This window comes from Pleurodeles waltl, chromosome 11 (assembly GCF_031143425.1).
Source record: "Pleurodeles waltl isolate 20211129_DDA chromosome 11, aPleWal1.hap1.20221129, whole genome shotgun sequence".
NCBI classification, from domain to species: Eukaryota; Metazoa; Chordata; class Amphibia; order Caudata; family Salamandridae; genus Pleurodeles; species Pleurodeles waltl.
In genome coordinates, this window is record NC_090450.1 from 714,800,617 (window position 1) to 714,821,321 (window position 20,705).

The window sequence follows — 20,705 nt, forward strand, 5'->3', positions numbered from 1 at the left end:
AAGTCATTATTAAGGGAGGCACTGGTGCTCACAGAGCGCTCTTCACCTCAACTTTGGGGTCTTTTAGCTCCTTATTGGTTGGTCGCTGTCATAATTTTCAAATGGGAGGGTCACCCACAGGGTCCTGAGCCCTACGGCCGGATCGACTGGCTCCCACCAGTAAATGGAAGAGTTCTTGTTTTAGGGTTATAGTCAACGGGACTGCATGTTCCTGTATGTCCACAATCATACATGGTGATATGAAGCTTCAAAGAGTTTCAAATGAGGTCAGCCAACACACCTCTGTGATTGGTAAATGGAAGTTCCCAAACAAAGGTACATTAAGGAAGGCCCAGTGAGGTAAGCCTTCACAGATGACATGCACAGCAGCCTGCTGGTCAAGAGTTTGAATCCCAGCAAGGAGGATTTAGCCTTCCATTCTTCCAAAGTCGATAAATTGAGTGCCATAAAATTGGGTAATGGCTCATTTCGCTGAATTGTTCCCCAGCCAGATCTCCATCAACTACGTCTTTTAGCTGTCCTCCAGTTTAGGACAGTTCTTCATCTTGCAGGAAGCCCAGCTCCTTGATTTCCAACTGGAGAACAGAAGGAGGACACTCTCAGTGGTGTGGGCTTGGTCCCAGATCCGGGGAGACAACAACTTTGATGTCCAATTCCTGGGCAAATGTCTGTACCAGCTGATGCTGCAAAGCATCCTCAGATGTCCAGAAGTATTACACGAAATGGCTCTGGATGAGTGCCATGTTAAGCACTGATATTCCAGCCAACAAGTGCAAGGCATATCTTTCTAGGACTACCTACACTGCAGCGTGGGGACATCACCTAAGGTTCATCGGTGTATGTATTGAAGTGACACAGAGCAGGCATTCTGGGAGGTCTCTCTTGTTGCTAGGTAGGACCCAGCACAAAGCATGGAGTGGAGGTAGGGGTGTCCACAAGGGCGTATCATTGGGAAGACAAAGAACAGATATCACGGGTAGTTCTAGGCTATGATGGGCAGATCTGGAGAAATGGGTGCTTTGCGAGCTGAACCAAATTGGATTAGGTCTTTGTCATGGGTAGCACCTCCGAATCTGTCAAGATGTGAATGTGTATTACCCCAAGGGGAAGTAATAGCCCTAGATTTTGTTGATGGGACATCATTTCCACTGGATGGTCAACGGAGACTTTCCCAGCCATCAGTTTCCATGACATCTGGTGAGGTGACAGAAGTCATGATCGCTACGGTCAGGGATAAACTATGGATACGACCGCCCCCGACACACCCTCGGCTATACTGGAGGAGTAAATAAAAATGTGGAGCACCCAGAATGGCCTCACAAATGTTGCTTTAGCAATATATAAGGCCCATAACGTGAATGGCAGGGGATCACATCCTTTGTAGCAGTGCAGGGACTTTTGTCCTTGTACATATAGAACAGTTGCACAACTGGACAGCAGCACTGCGCGGTTTCCTTACACTCATAAAAGGCACAGCACCAGACAAGCAAGAGGCGCAGCTCTTGAGAATAGGCCCATAACTGCACTGTGTCAATGTTCCGACTTCATCACTGGTTTCACAAGCAGTAGCGCAAGCTTCCCGTACTTGCAGAAAAGACCGAGTGCAGACACTAATGATGCAAGTGTACCTCAAATAAAGAGCTGGGCTTCAGCAATGCAATCAACTTCGACTACACACAGCACTGCTCCAAAGCAGGTGTGAAGCTTCACTCACCCAAACCTAGTACATAAGAGGTAGCAGTAGTGCAAGAGTCACTGACATAGAGAACAGATACAGTACATGCAGCAGTAGCACAAGCTCCTCCCACACAGACTACAGATAGAGTGCAACCAGCAGCACTGCATGCTTCAATCATACCTGGAACAAGTACCGCACAGGAATGCTGGAAGCGCTCTCAAACATAGAGAATAAACAGCATGGACAGCAGCAGTGGGTGCTTTTATCACACACAAAAACAGCACAAAACGTTATGTAAACACAACAGGAACAGCATGAGAAGCATCAGTGCAAGCTTCACACACAGAATAGGGCAGTGGCAGTGCACTCTTCACAACCTCACATTAAAAAACAAAATGGAAAGCTGAAGTTCAAACCTCCCACCAACAGAACAGGCAGGGTACGAACAGCAGCAGTACACGTTTCCCTCACAAGCAGGAGCAGAACACAGAAACCTTTACAAACACAGAACAGAAACAGTACAAGAAGCAGCAGCTCAAACATCCCTCAGACAAACAGAACAGCAAGCATCTATCTTACTCCAAAAGAACGTACAGCACAGTCTGCAGCTCAGGACTTAATTTGAGCCATTGAGTACTGTGCTGGGCACCCTCACTTAACTGTCAACAATAGCACTTACGACAGTCTACCACATGGTGGCACTGTCTGTCTAATTTAGAAACACTTGTTTAATAATTAAATAAACATTACAATGACTAATACCTGCTGCACAAGCCATTCTTATAGTTTTAGGACACGGAATAGTCTGAATTGTCACACTTGTAGCACTGTGATGGTTAGTAGTTGTGTTCGTACTGTGATTGGCAGCACTGGCAGGGGCAATGGGTGGTGCGAGCTGCAGTGGCCTCCTGACAAGGGCCCTGGCACTTATTTTTTAAGCAAGCACTGCTGCAACTGTTCCAAACTAAGCACTGCTGCAACTGTGAAAATATATTTCAGACATCCAAGTGGTACAGCACATGCAGAGGCAGTGCATGCTTCAGCCACACCTGGAACATGTACCCGACAAGCAGTACCAGAGAAGGCTCTGCTCACACAGTAAAAAATATAGTTACAAATATAGTATAGAAAGCAAACCTGCAAGCACCTATGCACAGAACAAGTATAGTGTGAGTAGCACTCTTCATTGCAAAGGGTATGTACGACAACAATAGCAGGAGCCCATGCATAACAAACACACAGACCAGACCCTACAGATTAGCATAGCTGGAGTAACCCTAGAGTCAGTATCCAGCAATGAAAGCATCAATCACACAGGCAACAGCAGGTGTGTAGCTGCCATCAGTGCAGCTGGTACAGTGGCACCAGTGCCCAGAGGTGTGAGGAGCTCAGTGGACTGCAATAATGGGTGCCTTTTGCTACCCAACAGATTGACAAAGGACCCATTTTCCTTTCTTTAAATAGGGCTTATGGCACCTTTGTCATGCCAGAGTAAAACAGTTACAGCATGGGAAGGAGCACTTGTGTGTGTTGTCATACATAGAAAAGTTATACAGTAGCACTACAAGCTTGATTCACAGACTGATTACAGGAGCAGCACAGTGAGTAAGAGCAGCACTGCTTTCATTCTAAAACAATAAGTGCCGGGCCCAAATTTGTTCAAAAGCCCGCAGCCAGAGCTATCAAATTTGGGGGTGCCGATTGCTAAGGCTGCAAGTCATGATTCTATCTGATGAGCTTTTAATCCACCACCAGACACTACTTGCCTCTTTATCTCACTCTTTTATGTTCTTTTTCATTCTTGCTCTCTTTGTTTGTCACTGTGTTTTCTTCTTTCTCTTCCTTTTTCTTTCCATCTTATGAGTTTTTGCTTCTCTTGTCCTGGGTGAAAGTCTGATGAGGACAAATATGTGCTGGTCCCCAAATATGAGTGATAATGGGCCCCACCTGCTCAAATAAAACATTGAGTAGTAGTGAACCCTTACAGGCAGTGCTTTAACTAGGCCGGTACTGTCCGGTACAAAGTACCAGCACTTTTTTTATTTGGGGAGGAAGAGTACCTTCACTTCTCAAGAAAAACATAATACTTTTAATTGGAGAGTACCGGCACTTCTCAGAAGCAAGCAGGTATTCTTTAACAGAATACCTCCAATTTTATTTTTCCATTTCAAGCACTGCTTACAGGTACCTGCCCGGAGCCAAGGTAAGACAATATTTGGATTACATGGAATTGTATGAGGTGGTATATGCGTTTATACAGCGCTTACTACTCCTGATACTCTGTGAGAGTCCTGTGTTAGTTGTAAGGTGGCCCTGAAACCCCTCGCACACACAACAGACTGACTCGACTACCATGTATGCCGCACAGGAACTGCCGGGTCAGCATCCTCCAACTTTATTTATTAACTTTGGCTAACGCCCGCCCTCGCGGTGCAACAAAGTATAGTAGAGCCCGAGTGGCTCTCTACATCTCTCCAGGGCTTTAATTAAAACAACTAAAGGAAAAAAGGTAGCCACAAACCAAAGGGGAGCAGAGATGAGAGAGAGAGAGAGATGAGAGAGAGATGAGAGAGAGATGAGAGAGAGATGAGAGAGAGAGAGAGAGAGAGAGAGAGAGAGAGAGAGAGAGAGAGAGAGAGAGAGAGAGAGAGAGAGAGAGAGAGAGAGAGAGAGAGAGAGAGAGAGAGAGAGAAAGAAAAGAGAAAGAAAAGAGAAAGAAAAGAGAAAGAGAACACGGGAGCTGGAAAAAGGACAACTAAAGAAAATCAATTTAACAGACGAGCACTCCTAGTCATCAGACCATCATGTCAGGGTATTTCCAGATCATTCTCTGGTTATCCCCAGTCTGCTCATCTACTAGTCTCTTTTAGCAGGCAAAGACTCTGAGTCTCTGGCTGGGGGCAGGGTTGGGCCTGAGGTGATACTTCTCACTCTGACCACGCGACACCACATTGCTGACTTCATCTGCTTGTCGCGCGGATGCAGGACGTGACGCCTCTTGACTATCCAGTCTCTCCTCCGTCTCACACTCCTCTCCTCCAACAGCATTCTCTTCTTCTCCTTCTTCATCTCCGGCCTCACTAGACACACCCGCTCGTTTGAACTGCAATATGTTTCTTGTCACCTGCCTTTCTCCGCGGCAGGCTGTCACCATGGACCCTCGGATTCTCACAACCCTCCACACCTCGGGTTCGAACAGGGGAAGAAACTTTCCTCCAGGACGTTGGTTTCTTACAACCACCTGGTCACCTACCTGAAGATCCAGATGTTGTGTTCTCCTATTGGCAGTTGCCTTGTCATTGTTCCGCGTCCAGCATTGGTGTGTAGCTTCCACGTCCTATGTCAGGGGTTCCCCCACTGAGAGCCAGCCGGGATACAGTCATGCGGAGCCACCTTGAATATCAGAGCAGCTGGGGCACACCCAGTGGTGCTGAAAGGCACTTGTTGATATGCTCTCAAGAACTGTTGCATGCCTCTTTCCACATCTTCGCCTCTTTCTACCCCTACTCTCAATGCTCGGTTAAGGGTCTGCATGAATCTTTCTACATTGCCAATGTGTATGAGTCAATCAAAACTGCTGTTAGCCTCCCGTCTGGGAAACTTCCAAAATCCATCCTTAATTTCGACCACAGCTTTCGGCTGGGAGGTTCGATGACTACTGGGTTAGTGGGCTGTTCAATGGAGGTGATTATGCAGGAGTGGCAGTTTCCTATGAGGATGTCTACCATCGAGTCCTTATCTGGAAACCACACTTTAGCTCGGAGGCGCGCCTTTGTCTTGGCTGCTCCTTGTTGGCCCTGATGGGCTAACTCCACCACCCGGTCCCACAGGCTGCGTGGAATCACTATTTTTTGTCCTCTCAGAAGAAGACCGTTGCACCCGACTGGCAACTCCTCTTTCACTTTCCACATGCCTTGCATGGCTGCCCTTTCTTCAGGATCATAGGTCTTCACCCCCTCTAGGAAGTGTTTCCACTGGCTCCGTCTCAGAGCGTCTTTAACTCGATTAATGACAGGATCCTTTTCTGATGCAACCGTTATCTCTAACACTGTTAGGGCCACCGGGCAGGCAGTCTGTACCACCATGTTGATGAAGCTTTCAACGTTCTCCTCTTCATCGTCTTGAGATGTGCCCAGCGGTGTTGTCGGGGGATGCCTTGACAGGATGTCTGCTGGATTATTCGCACCAGGGCAGTAGATAACTTTAAAGTGGTATGGTTGTACCAGGACAGCCCACCTTTCAATTCTCAGGGGAGCCAGTCACATGGATCCGCTAAACAGTGATACCACAGGCTTGTTGTCTGTTACAACTTGAAATTCATGGCCGTAGAGTTATAGGTGGAAGTGATTGCACGCCCACCGAATCGCCAGCGCCTTTCGCTCTAACTGAGTGTGCCGGGTCTCTACCACCGTTAAGGCCCTACTGGCGTACACTACTGTGGCCCATTCTTGGTGATGCTGCTCCTGCAATAGAACCGCCCCTAGCCCCACGTGGCTTGCATCTACCACCACTTCCGTCTGCTTCTCGGGTGGGAATACCCTTTGGTCACCTTGTCTAGCAGCGCCCCTTTTACATCCTGGAAAGCTTTGTCTGCTTCAGGGCTCCATTCCCACTTGCAATTTATTTTCGTGAGCGATCAAAGTGGTTCCGCCATTGTGGCTAGTTGGGGAATAAACCAGCTGCAGTATGCTGCCATTCCCAAGAAATTCCTAACTTCCGTCGCACTTCAAGGAGTCAGTGCCTGTCGAATGGCTTCTACCTTCCTCGGGTCTACTTTCAACCCGTCCCTCGAAAAGATGTACCCGAAGAAGTCAATCAAGGTCTGATACAATGCACATTTTCTCCTGTGAAGAGTGAGGTCCGCATCAGAGAGTCTCTGCAGTGTGGCCCTCAGACGGTGATGATGTCCTTCCCGAGTCTCGGAGAAGATCAGGATATCCTTGCTCAAGTTAATAACACCTGCCAGACCTGAAAGCGTTTCCCTGATGGCGTTTTGGAATACTTCTGCCGCTGACGACACCCCAAATCTCAGCCGTCGGAAGTGTCTTAACCCCACGTGGGTATAGAATGTGGTGATATCCCTACTATCCGGGTCCAACTCCAGCTGATGATAGCCAGAATATAAGTCTAACTTTGAAAACCTTTGGGCTCCATTCAGGTCCGCAATTATATCGTCCATTGTGGGAGTAATATGCCGCTCTCTCTTATTTGCCCGATTGGGTAAACACATGTCCACACAGAGGCCGATGGCCCCAGGTTGTTTTGGCTTGGGTGCGATCACCATTGGTGAGACCAAGGGGTGGGTCCGTCAACTTTTTCAATCACCCCTTGGCTTTCCAGCATCTGTAGTTCTTTCTTGACTGCTGAGCTCAGATGTAAAGGCACTCTCCGGTGTTGCAGCGCCACTGGTGTCACGCCCGGGTCAATATGTAGTTTGACTTGTTTGTCTTTGAGCTTCCCCAATCCTGTGAACTGCTGTGGGAACTCGCTGAGGAGGGACTCCGTGTGCGACTCGTGCACCTGACGGGCAAAAAAAACAAGCTCAAGGTCTTCTGCAGTGTGGCACCCTAGCAGAGAGCCACGGTCTCCCTTGACAACATAGAATTTGGCTTTGGTGGTGTGTTCTTCATTGGTAACTGACACTTCTATAGTGCCCTGCAGCGGAAGAGGATCACGCCCACCATATGTGTAGATTTTTGTGTTACTGGGCGAAAGATGTGGTTTGGGAGATAGTTGTTGGTACAGTGTGTTGTCCATCACATTGACCAAAGCGCCTGTGTCAATGAGTACGGTGGCAGGGGTGTTGTTTATCATGACTGTGCTCATGGATTGGTGGTCGCCGCTTGTGTTGTCTCCATCCTGTGAAGGATATAACAAAAATGTCCTCTTCATCGTCCTCGTCGTATGTTGTCATTTTTGTGTCCACTTGCCTTCAGGGTGTACAGTCCTCTTTTTCTATGTTCTTTACCGTGACCACCTACCCTTTGCACTCTCTTTGTCTTCCTCTTCCCATCTGGCACATTTTGGTGAAATGGTTCCCTTTTCCACATTTGTTGCAGACTTTGCCTCTCGCAGGGCATCCGCCCAGTGACTTGTGTTCGTAGCCACAGCTGCCGCATATCCCATCTCCTTGTTTGGAAGCGCTTGGCTGCCGCCCAGGGTTTTGGCGGGTGTTGACAGCGTCTACCTGCTCCTCTTTTATGGCCATGGCATCTGTGTGGACAGCGGAGAGTTCAAGGGATCGCGCCAGAATCAAAATTTTGTTGAGGGATATGCCAGGCTGCCGCATTATACATTTCCGAAGCATGTTTACCGGTACCCTTGGATGATTTGTGCGCGTATTTCTTTGTGTTGGTGGAGGCCTACGCACGTGCTGGCAAGTTTTCTCAGTCTGGCGTAGAACATGTCTACTGACTGTACCTCCGTCTGCTGGGCTTGACGCAACTTGAACCGTTCATATCCGGATTTAGCTGAGGGTCGAAGTGTTTGTTTAGTGCCACCACCACAGCATCAAAATCTGCTGCGTCACCTGTGTTGGGGAGTGAGTCAAACAGCTCGTGAAGTTCGTCGCCTCCCATGTGCAGCATCAGCGACCTGCATACAGCCCCATCTGTTTCCCTCGTTGCGCAGAAATAGTTCTCTAGGCGGCCAAGCCAAAGGTGCCACCGTGGTGCTGCTATAGCAGGGTCTGCTAGTTGGCTGAATGGGGGCAGTGCGGCCACTGACGAGTGGGCCCCTGCAGGGGTATGCGTGGGCTGCTGCTCCCGACTCTGCTGCGGTGCAGTATCACTTGGTCAAGCCCTTACCAAAGAGTATGTATTATACTATCTCTCACTCTCATTCTTATTTTCTTTTGTCTATTTTGACAATTTCTGCAAGACTCTTATTCTTGTTTTCTTTTGTACCTACCTTGACAAAGGCAGGGTCAAGCCTTTCTCTCTTTGTCTTTTTTTCCACTTTTTTTTCTGCACAGCACAGCCAGAGTAGTCGACGTGTAATGGCTTCAGCTTGTGTGGGGTTTTATTTATATATTCATTTTTCCTTCTTACTTGGTGTGCACCACGTGCTCCTGGTCCTGCAGTTCGCTCCGCGGGGTTTGTTGTGCAGGCCCCGTGCTAGATGCCTTCTTGGGTCCTAGCGGCTGACCGGCTTGTGTTTAAACAGCCGTGTCACGTGCAGCCTTCCGATCGCGGCCTCCTGCACTCGACCGGAACCCTTCTGAATATGCGCCTCGCCCGACTTAGCGAGTGCGGTTTTTCAGGAGCGGCACGGAGAGACGCCGGTGAGCCCCTGCAGCCGTCGGCTTATTGCATTGGCGGCTGCACAGCGCACGCACTTCTGGGGTGGCAGGTAGTCGGTAGCGCCAGCGGTGGGGAAGCACAGTTGAAGCGCTCCCTGACTGCTTTCAGCACTCTCCGGTCCCGGCCTCGTCGCCAATGTAAGGTGGCCCTGAAACCTCTCGCACGCACAACAGACTGACTCGAGTACCATGTATGATACACAGGAACTGCCGGGTCAGCAGCCCCCAACTTTATTTATTAACTTGGGCTAACGCCCGCCCTCGCAGGGCAACAAAGTATAGTACAGCCCGAGTGGCTCTCTACATTAGTGATTTAGGGCATGATTTAGAGTTTGGTAGACTTGTTACTCTGCTGCAAATGCAAAGGAGTACCCTGCCCGCCAAATCCTCGGCTTCCCACCCTCATGTAGAGATAGGCGGACCTCAAGCACTCTGACAATGGAGAGAGAATACTTCCTGTGATGGCCGAACAGAGTATAAAGGTTGGCAAACGGCAGCGGTCGACCACCAAACTTTTAGAACACTGAAAGGAACCTCCCTATTAGTGGTTCCTTTTAATGTTAAGAAATGACGTCAAGACTGTATTGCATCTGCCAAACTCTAAATCAAGCATAAATGTTATAAACTGTTATGCTTTTTTATGGAGCTGTGCTTTTTGCAAAATGTACTTTGTGAAAATTTACTGCAAAATTCCTTAAACATGGAGGTTAAAAATGACATTTATTTGGAGTTATGTGGTATGCCTTTCACCATTTGGGATTTTGACATGGATGCCACAGTTGTTAGGGTGCTGGTTCACTAGTTGTTATGCAATTCATGAACAATTCTTCGGGGTAGTTATAAGGCATTATATTACCAAGGCGTTTGCTAAATATGGTTATTTCAAACTATAGATAAGAATGCATGCTTAATCGGGGGATTAAACTTCTGAAAGTAAAAAGGCCACAGTTACTCAGTTTGTAATTAGTGCTCAGCGTGAATGACGAGGAGGACACCATGCAGCGGAGGCATGCAACGCTTACGCCGAGTTAACTGTCCATTCCATATGTGGCTTTGCAAAAAACAAGATCATCGATTCATTGCGCGCAGTTAGTTTCTCGGCTTAACGCTATACATTTACAGGCTGAGCTCAGTTAATCTATATTGCTGCATTATAAAGTATACAACACTTCATGAACCCCCTCCCACGATGCTGAATAAATCGAGGGACTGCCGGGTACGAAGAATCACTTACTCACCATGCCACCCAGCTCCGTGTCCTGGTCGTCGGTCAGGATTAGCACGATGTTTTTGGGGGTAGCCTGCGCTGCCCAGGTGAGGTGGCATGTTGTGAACAGAGCCAGGAGCAGGCGCCCCCTCATCGTGCCCTGAAAGCAAGAGGTCACTCACGCTCCACGAGGGTCTGTCAGTGCCCCCGTGCGCGCAGCTCCATGCGTCGGCTGCGTAGCTCCTTCTGCGTTAAGTGCACCTCTGGAATCAGGAAGTGAGAAAACTTCACATTTTGCAACTTGTTTGACTGTAAGTCATATGACACCATGACGAAGCGGCCGCCTCCACCTGACTGCTCTGAGCCAGGCCGGGGAGGGTGGGGTGGGGGCGGTTGGTGGCTGGAGGCACACGAGCACAACAGAGGTAGGTCTACCAGCTGAAAACAAGTGCCTCATATGTTTAATTCTAGGTGACAGAGGCTGAGATTTCGACTGAACATAGGAGTACAACGGTCTACCTCATACATAAAAAGTTTTTTTGATACTTGGCTAGTAATGTTGGTGAAAACTGACGAATCTGCAGAAAACGTAGCAAAGACATATTTCGCTAGGATTCAATTAATTAACTTTTCGGGCAGATTGGTTAGTGGTGTGAATTGCTGCACTTTTTTTTTGAGGGGGAAATGTGTGTGTGTGGGGGGGGGGGAGCAAGAAATGATTTTCCATAAGTAAGGTACCTTTTTCTATCAAGAGGAGAGTAGGAATTGTGTGGATCCTTGTAGTTGTCAGATCGTCTCTTACAGACAGATTTATGAGGAAAACACGTTTTTAGACAACGTTCGAGGTTTCTGGAATTGTGGACGGCTGCCAGATTTTCAGATTGCTTGTGCGTGACATTACCATGGTTTAGGCTTGTTTGTGTGTGACGTTCCATACCGTATGTGTGACACTGCTAGTGAAACTTAATTGCAATCACAATCAAGCAGGAACATCTCTGTGGTAAGATAAATATCAGAAAGTGTCTCTGGTGCAACGTGAAGCTCTAGAAGTAAGCGCTATCTACTTTTTTCAGATTTAATTGTATTGAGGCAGTGCTGTTCGCTGGGGACAGTTTGTAATTATATTTAAAATCACCTGTATTTGCAGAAAGCAGGAACCGCCAACCATCTCACACTGTCACAAGGTTTAACCATGACAACTTTAACCCTTTTATTCTCCCATATCTTCTGGCCAGGCTGCAGACATTGATAGCAGCAAAAAAACTCATTGGTCGAGACTTTCTCAGCGATCTGCCAACTTTTAAAATAGTTTGCTTCAAAAAAAACTCTGCTGAGCTCAGAGAAGCTCTTTTAATTTGTGTGGGAAAAAGTTCCAATGTGAGATTGATTAACTTTTTTGTGTTAGTCTAACCCGTGAAGCATGTCACTTGGTAGGGCTGATTGTGGGTAATACAAGGTAGTGGGATCCGCACAAGTCACACCACCCTGAACTTTCCAGGGTGTCTTGTTTTCAGCAATGTCTGGTTTTTGGTAGATTTCCTTGGGTAGCAGTTAGGTCTGGGCCCAAAATTTCACAGCTATTCATATTGCTAATCCACATCATTTTTTAACGTTATAAATGTCATGTCACCACGTTATGTTTTGGGGTTTTTCATGTTGTAGGTGTTAGGCCCATCTACACAGGTAAAGTACTGTTTTAACGGGAGAAGTTTGAAAACGCTGGTAGTAGTAATTGTTTAGACCCCTGATTCTTCTGGAACTTTTCTTCTCAAATGCATGCTTTTTGCCTATGTATGAGGTTTGCAGTGTATTCTGGGTAAGAAAAGGTATTAGAATGCACTTAAGTCACATCATCCACACTCACTCTTGGCGTCTAGTTTTCATAATTGTCTGGGTTTGTTAGATTTCCATGGGTGGTGGCTGAGTCCGGTCCAAATTTCACAGCCATCACATCACCAAAACGGGTCTTTTTCCATGACAGAAATTTTATGACTTCGCATTGCGTTTTAAGACATTTTCTGTAACGGGTGCTAGGCCTAGCCACACAAGTGGAGTATTGTTTTTATTAGATGTGTGGGAGTGCTGGATGTCAGGAATTTTGTGGATGACCTCATCTTTTGGAACTTTCCCTCACAGCACTGTGAGGAAAATGTATGATTTCACCAAATGTTTTCTGGGCCTAGGAGAACATAGTGGGATCCACGCCATTCACATCACCATGGACTACCCTAGGAAACGTCTGAAGTTGGTAGGTTTCCTAGGGTTGTGGCTGTGCCCAGGCCTACATTCTGCATCTACTCACAATGCAATAATGGGTCATTTTTTAACAAAATAATTTGATGCCTGCATGTTGCAATTTAGGTCCTTTTCTCTCCCAGTCGATTGACCCAGCCACCAAGTGGGTACCGTTTTCATCTGGAGAAGTGCAGGAACAGAATAGTAGAATATCTGATATTATTAATTGGACTTTTTTCCATTTATAGCCTCCAAATATAAGCCAGTGTGCAAGAATGAACACATTTTGCAAAATCTCCTCTGAATCACGATTATATGGGTATCCTCAATCTCACAGTTCTACAAATAACTACCATTAATTCAGTCAATATCTTTTGCATATTTCAAAAATACTTTCGCATATGAATTGCTGCATGGTCGGCACTCAACGAAAAATCATTATATGCAGCAGCTCATTTGTTGGGTCTGGGAATCACAACAAACACTACATATCCCTGCAACTAGAGGGGTCTTTGAGACTAAACTGTATATTACTTTTGTATATCAGCCATCAGGAAAAAAAATTGCAGTTGAAACCTTCATCGATTTCATTGTATCTAATTTTTCATAATATTTTTGATCCTTTTAGTAGCTTTTTGAAAACAATGAGAGATCTACACAAATGACCACTTGCTGAATTAAGCCTTTTGTCTACTTTTCAGATATGTGTAGCTTTCCAGGTTCACCCAGGGGTTTCACATTTTTTTGCATTACAAACAGCAAGAAGATTGTAATCACAACAATTGAATTATGGACTGCTACTTAGAAAAATGCAAATACTGTTTAAAAACATTTTTTTTTACAATTCAACTTGTTCATAAAATCTGGGAAAAGTGGGATATTAGTACAGGAAATCCTTTGTTAGTGCCATTTGTAGGTTTAGTTCTGTTTTATTGATTTTAACCAAAGTGCAATACAACAATATCCTACCGCCATCCACTGTCCGATGGGGAACAATTAGTTAAGAACAACACAGGGCAAAGTAAGTCAGTGGGTTGGGAGGCAAGGGGTAGAGGACAGTCAGAAGGAGGGGAATAGATGCTTCCCAAGCTTAAAGATGACACATTAAGGCACCTAAGATGCACACAGAAGAAGAATAACAAAGGAGGCCCTTTGGCACATCAAGTTTAGGGAGGAGTAGTTTGCATGAGCCGGAGTATGCAAAGGTAAATGGGGCAGGTCAATTCCTTGAAATCACAAGATAAGAACTTTATAGAAGGACCCCACATTTTGTCAAAGCACAGCAATGTATGATTGGCTATTGCTGTAAGTTACTCCATTCCCAGCAGTTCACATAATTTGAGGAGCTGGAATGGCATCAGTGCCCCCAATTGGGTAGCAGGACCTGTTTGGCTGCGCCCCAAGTTAGAGTAATAACCCACCTTCGTGCATATCTCAGGAAGTAGGTCAGTGCGTTTGAAAGACTTAGTAGAATGTAACTAGGGAATCTAGGTAGTTTAGTGTTATGGATCTCATCAGTGTCTGCCAAGTCATCAGTCCAAAGCTTTGTATTTTGGGACAGTGCCAGAGTAAATGCATCAAGGTACCAGTTTGGCCGTATTGCCTTTAGCAAGTATAATCCCCACCCGGTCTGCACTTGGCCACCCTAGCAGGCATGTAATACCAATAGTGTGCTATTTTAAGTAACATTTCTTTGCCCCTTGTGCTACAGGCTGAGGCACGTGCTCTATGCATAATGTCATGTCGTTCCTTGGAGGTGAATTTGCGTCCGCATTCCTGTTCTCATCTCTGCTGTGCTGGTGTTTTGGTGGGGTTGACAGATGTAAGAAGGAAGGTGTAAATGTCCGACAAAATACATTTATCGGACTGACATGTGAAGATCCATTTTTCAAACGGTGTAAAGGGCTGGGTGGCATGAGGGTGGACATGGGGTTGTATGACCCAATGGTGAATGGCGAGGTATTGCCAGTATGCAGAGGATGGAAGGCCATAAGCAGCCTGGAGTTGAGTGACGTCCCTGGTCCCTTCTAGGTCAAAAAGGTCTCCCATCCTCTTACACCCGGCCTCCTGTCAGCACAGAAATGCGGACCCCTGGGATGCTGGAGAGAAATCATGGGTTACCTATAAGGTGGGTCAGGGGGAAATATGGGAAGAGAGCTGTTGTTGTTCCTGTACTCTCTTCCACACACCCACTGTCGCCTGTGTAACTGGAGATTCATACACCCCCAGTGGGTAATGTAGTTTAGGGAGCCATAGGATCTTTCATATGTGTACCCCAGAGACAGCCTAATCTATGAAGCACCAGTGCTTCTAATTACTTGTTCTAGCCCATTACACCAGGTATCAAAGCTGAACCGCCTGATAATATCTCACCAGATGAGTACACCCAAGCTGCCCTCTGCTTGATGTATGTAGGCCTGTTTATTTGCCATTCGGGCCTTTTTCCCTGCCCAGATGAAGTAATCTATTAGACGTTGTGGTTTGTCTAGTATGTGTATGGGTGGTTGTAAGGAAAGTGTCTGAATTATGTATATTATGTATAGGACCCTGGGAAGTAAAGTCATCTTACCAGCAGCTAAGCGCCCTAGCCATGACAGGGTGTATTTCTTCCAGGAGGACAATTCAGATCTAGTATCAGAGATAAGCGTAGCGTAGTTTTCATGAGTGGTGCACCCTGGTGTGAAACAGATTTGAAATCCCAAGTACCCAACTCCCCATTTGGTCCATTTAAAGTGGAAAAGATGCTCTAGTGTGACCTGATCCATTTTGAGAATTGTTAGATTGAGGGCCTGTGTTTTCTGAAAACTGATTTTGAAACCAGATATTCACCAAAATTCTTCCATCTCACTCATGAGAGGCAGTAAGGAGGCAAATGGTTTTGTCACCCTGATCATTATGTCATCGGCATCCAAGCCAACTTGTGATCCCTTCCCCCCATTGGTGCAGCCATTATATGAGGAGGCTGCGGCACTTGTTCAACATATGGCTCCAAATATAGAGCAAATAAAAGTGGGTACAGTGGGCATCTCTGCTGAGACCCCTAGCTATCCCAAAAGAGTGGCACATCAGACCATTAACCCTGACCTTCACCTGAGGGTTTGCATAGTTACACATGTAGGAAAGTCCCCTCTCTCTGGCAAGGTTACCCCCACTTTTTGATTGATGCCAGTGTGCTTAGACTATTTTCACTGGGATCCTACTAATCAGGACCCCAATGATTGTGCTCTCTCCTCTAAATTTAGTTGTTTTGTATTTCATACACCCCACAATTGGCATACTGGCGTAACCTGTAAGTCCCTGGTAGATGGTACTTAGGGACCCTGGGCATTGGAACACCATGGGTCTGCCATGGGCTTCAGCATGTATTATGCGATTATGCCACTCAGTGGAGCCCATGCAAACTGTGTTTGCAACCTGCCATTTGCAGCCTGTGTGAAATGGTGCATACACCCTTTCACTGCTGGTCACTAAACCATGTCACCGCAAGTCACCCCTATGGTAGGCCCTTTCAGCCCAAAGGGCAGGGTGCAGGTCCCTGTGTGTGTGGGCATCCCTGCATGAGCAGAGTTGCCCCTACAAACTCCAGCTCCAATTCCCTGGACTTCTTAATTGCGGGGAAGCCATTTTAGTTATATACTGGCCATTGGATACTATCTGTGGTCCAGCTACATAATGGTAACTCCAAACCTGGGCATGTTTGGTATCAAACATGTTGGACTCATACCCCAATACTGATTCCAGTATTGGTGGCATGATTCCATGCACCCTAGGGGTTCCCTAGAGGAGCCCCCAGTTCTTCTCCTACCAGTCTTACAGGGTCTGTGGGCAGCCCACACTGCTGCAGACCCCAAGACATGATTATGCCCTCCTGCTGCTGGACCGGCTTGAGTGGGGAACAGCAGAACAAATGATTTACTGTAAGAGAGGGGTGTAACCTCCTCTCCTATGGAAATAGGTGTAACTGGGCTGAGAAGGGGTAGCCTCCCAGCGCCACCGGACTGCTTTGAAGGGCACATTTGGTGCCCTCCTTGCACAATCCGGTTTGCACCAGTCAGTCCAGGGGCCACTGGTCCCCGCTTTGGCATGAAACACACAAAGGAAAGGAGAGTGACAACTCCCCTGTCCATCTCCACCCCTACGGTGGAGTCCATAGCTCCTCCAGGTGGCCACTTGGTTCTGCCATCTTGGAACCAAGATGTGCAGAGGCCTCTGGGAGCATCTGATTGGGAAGGCCAGGTAGCTGACATTAGTGACTCCTCCTGCTAGGTGGTCACCCCAGAGAGTGACCAAACACCCTTTGTGGGCTATTTAGGGACTTCCTTGTGGGTGGATCCCCAGATTCGTCATGCAAGACTCCGCCAGGAACTCTCTGCAAAGACATCTGCTCCTGGCCGCTGGAACAACTGCTGGGCTACACAGGAACCAGACAAGACTGCTACGCCTGAGAAGACTTCTCCTTGCAACATTGTTTCTATGGCTCCTGTCAGCATTCTTTAAAAACTCCAAGGCTATGCATCCTCTGAGGTTGTCAAGACTTCAACTGCACCAAGAAGCAAGAAGGAATCTCCCTTTTGGTGAAGGAGTCACTCCCCTGTATCCTCAGGCACTTAAGGCAACGATGTCCGACTTGTGGGATCTTCTGTCTGTCAGATCTGTGAAGATTCTCCAACACAGGTGGTGGTTCTGAGAGACCCCCTGGGTCCTCCCTGCCTTCTGTCCAACGTGGGAGACAGTGAGCCCTTGTCACTGCCACAAGTGGATTGTTTGTGGGGACTCTGACTGCTTCATCTGGCTTTCCTGCATCCTGAGGGACAGCCCGGACTCCCCTTCCAAGGGTCGAGTCCCCAGGATCTTGCTGGTCCTCCAAAGCTCTGCAAAAGCTCCCACTCCTTCTACATTTGCCTGTGCTTGTTGGTGATCCTCCTGACCAATGACCCGTCCGCAATCCGGCGACCTTCAAGAGACAGCTCGTAGGTGACTTCAGGCACTCCTCTGCAGTCCCTGGAACCCACAGCTGGACTTAATCCATCACCGTTGACCCGAATCTTCAGCTACAGAAGGGTGGGGTTTGGCACCTGCCCCACCTGGAAACTCCTATGTGGACTGGACTCTGGTCCTCCTCACCCGGAATCCGCCCTTCGGTTTCACTGGCCTGGTCCTGTTTCTGCATTTCTCCAACCACGACGTCCCCATGTTAGCCTAAGGGAAGACTGGGCAACTTACCTCTCTGCAACCGGCGCTGGGGATCGTCTAGGTACTTACCTTTTGGGGTTCCACTCTTCTCCAGCCATTGTCTAACTACTTAATATACTCTGGTAGGGGAACACCCTTTCGTGTTCCATTTTTTAGTATATGGTTTGCCCCCCTATAGGGCCTTTGCTTATTTATGTTTTTCTTAAGTACTTACCAATGTATAGTATTTTGTATGTTCATACCTCTAGAGGGAGGTATAGCAATGGTAGTCTAGTTTGGTGTTCCTATAATAAAGTACCTTTATTTTTGCAACACTGTGTAGTTCCTTTCATGTGTGATAAGTTACTTTGTAACTACTGTGGTATTGCAAGTGCTTCACATGACTTCTAAATAAGTCTTGGCTGCTCACCACAGCTACACTAGAGAGCCCTGGCTGTCTAGACACTGTAAGACTATCTAATCATGGTTGCCTGGATCCAGTATAAGGTGTAACACCATAGGTGTCTTCCACACACTAGGCCTGCTTCCTTCAACACCCAAATCCAGCATCTAAATGGTGTCCCCAGCCCAAATGTGGCTAGAACTAAATGTAGGTATGGCTAGTGAACTCGGTTGAAGGCCGTCTCAGCATTGACAGACAAGAGCAGTGTGGGCAAACATGCACATTGTGCTTTGTCTAGGAGACAGCAGAGGCGTTTGGTGTTGTCGCTGCAATCCCTCGGAATGGTTGAGATCAATAAGGCAGTGCATGCGGGGAGCCAGGGGAAACTCTAGTATGCTAGTGAAGATTTTAGTGTATACATTTAGTAGTGATATGGGTTGATATGACACATAGGGGGTGATTCTGATCGCGGCGGACGGCAGTCGCCGCCCGCCAAGCGGTTCCCGCCGAAAGACCGCTCCACGGTCAAAAGACCGCCGCGGTCATTCTGGCTTTCCCACTGGGCTGGCGGGCGACCGCCGAAAGTCCGCCCGCCAGCCCAGCGGGAAACACCCTTCCCACGAGGACGCCGGCTCAGAATGGAGCCGGCGGAGTGGGAAGGTGCGACGGGTGCAGTTGCACCCGTCGCAAATTTCAGTGTCTGCAAAGCACACACTGAAATTCTTCGTGGGGCCCTCTTACGGGGGGCCCTGCAGTGCCCATGCCATTGGCATGGGCACTGCAGGGGCCCCCAGGGGCCCCGCGGCACCCCCTACCGTCATACTGTTCCTGGCGGGAGACCCGCCAGGAACAGGATGGCGGTAGGGGGTGTCAGAATCCCCATGGCGGCGGAGCGCGCTCCGCCGCCATGGAGGATTCTCAAGGGCAGCGGGAAGTCGGCGGTACACCGCCGACTTTCCGTTTCTGGCCGCGGCTGAAGCGCCGCGGTCAGAATGCCCAGCGGTGCACCGCCAGCCTGTTGGCGGTGCTACCGCCGACCTCCGCCATGGCGGTAATTACCGCCAGGGTCAGAATGACCCCCATAGTACATTGGGACTTTGCCAAGCTGAGGGAGGATGGTTATGGTGCACAGCTTCATAGGGTCTGTAAGGGCACTTGTGTCGCTAAAGGAGCTGTAAAGATGGGCCAGGAGGGGGGAAAGTATGGCTGCAAACGTTTTATATAATTCTAACGTGAACCCATCCTGTCTGGGTACATTGCCCCACAGCAGGCATTGTATGGCTGTGAGTACCTCAGCCGGTTGTATATCCTTATCCAATTTGGAAGACTTGCATTGGGGCAGTTGGGTAACAGGTGCCTGGGATAAGTAATCTTCAGCTGCTCTCGTATCGAGTGCCTCTGCTGAATATAAGGTGGAGTAGAAGTGTCCAAACTTCTGTGCAATTGACTCGAGTGCCCTGAGATCCTTCTATTACAGGAATTCTTTGCTGTATAGTTTGAACATGAAGCCGCTGTGCTAGTAAATGGCCTGCCTTGTTGCCTCCTGCATAATATTTCTGCTTTGTGCGCAGGAGTGTGTATTCCGGTCTATCCATATACAGGGCCTTAAGTTGGTTGCACGCTGTCATCTGTTGGCGCTGTATTTTAAGGAAGCCCATGCGCACTTGGGCTTCCTCCAAGTCCATTATATCCCTTTCAACTGAGCGCACTTATCCCACCATTCCCTATTAAGTTGAGTCACGATAGCAATGAGTTGGCCTCAAATGACTGCCTTCAGTGTGTCACACAGTAAGACGATAGCTGTTTCGAGTTTGTTGTTAATATCCTGTAGACTCGGATGGCATTGGTTATCTCTGAGATATTAGCATGGTAAGAAAGAAGCTTGTGGTTTAAGCGTCAGGTGTGTTGGTGGGGTGCTATGTTGGGGAGCTATAGTGTAATAGCTATAGGTGAATGATCTGAAAGGGCCGCTGCCCCAATGTCTACCACTGTCGTGGCTGTGGTGAAGTGCAGGGAGGTCAAGAAAAGGTCCAATTGTGCATACGTCTAGTGTGCAGCAGAAAATAATGTATAGGCCTTCGTCAGCGGATTGCACTGTTTCCACACATCTGTCATCCCATGTCCGGCTGTGAAGAAAGGGCTCCCACCTGCCCCACCATATGTGCTGAGCTATCCAGTGAACCATCAATAAATGAGTTAAAATCACCCCCCAGAAGAATGTCCCTTTCTGTAGTGGCCACCACCAGCCCGCCTGCGTCCTTAAGGAACACCTACTCATGGTCATTATGGGCATATGCAGTGGCGATCATGAAAGTATAGCCCTTCACTTCTAAACACAGAGATAGTAGCCTTCCAGGTAGCTCTGCTTGTAATTGTAGCACTTTCCCTCGAAGTGTGCGGCTAGTAAGATGGCCAATACCCCCCCCCCCCTTCCCAGGCCCAGTGGAAAAGGACTGACGGTCAAACCAGCAAGACCACAGGTGTTTCCAATCAGTATGGAGGAGGTGAGTTTCTTGAATGAGACAGATGTTGCAGGTAGATTCTTTGAGGAGGGTGAGAAGCGGTATCCACTTTATCAGGGCGTTGAGACCCCGGGCAATAAAGCTTAAGAACTTAACCATGGGGTCTTACCAAAGGTGGTGTTAGACTATACATGACAAGGAATTTGATGTCAGGGAACCCGCTGCAGGATTGCAGGAAAAGAAGTGTA

The 20,705-nt window shown here is 47.8% G+C and overlaps 2 protein-coding genes across 5 annotated transcripts in view; one reads left to right on the top strand and one right to left on the bottom strand.

The window, feature by feature from the left end:
• The window catches only part of LOC138266046 (N-acetylglucosamine-6-sulfatase-like), a 100,977-nt gene extending 90,506 nt beyond the window's left edge, over positions 1–10,471 (bottom strand). The window contains exon 1 of the mRNA XM_069214373.1: positions 10,217–10,471. Within this exon, the coding sequence (XP_069070474.1) occupies positions 10,217–10,339 (123 nt within the window). The 5' untranslated portion in view covers positions 10,340–10,471. The remainder of the gene's footprint in view (positions 1–10,216) is intronic.
• A 66-nt stretch (positions 10,472–10,537) lies between these two features.
• The window catches only part of POLM (DNA polymerase mu), a 269,353-nt gene continuing 259,185 nt past the window's right edge, over positions 10,538–20,705 (top strand). For 2 of the 4 annotated variants that reach the window (XM_069214374.1, XM_069214384.1), the window contains exon 1: positions 10,562–10,610. The gene's annotated coding sequence lies outside the window, so the exon portion shown is untranslated. Of the gene's footprint in view, positions 10,611–20,705 lie in introns of all 4 variants that reach the window. The other 2 variants (XM_069214376.1, XM_069214379.1) reach the window with 2 other exon arrangements.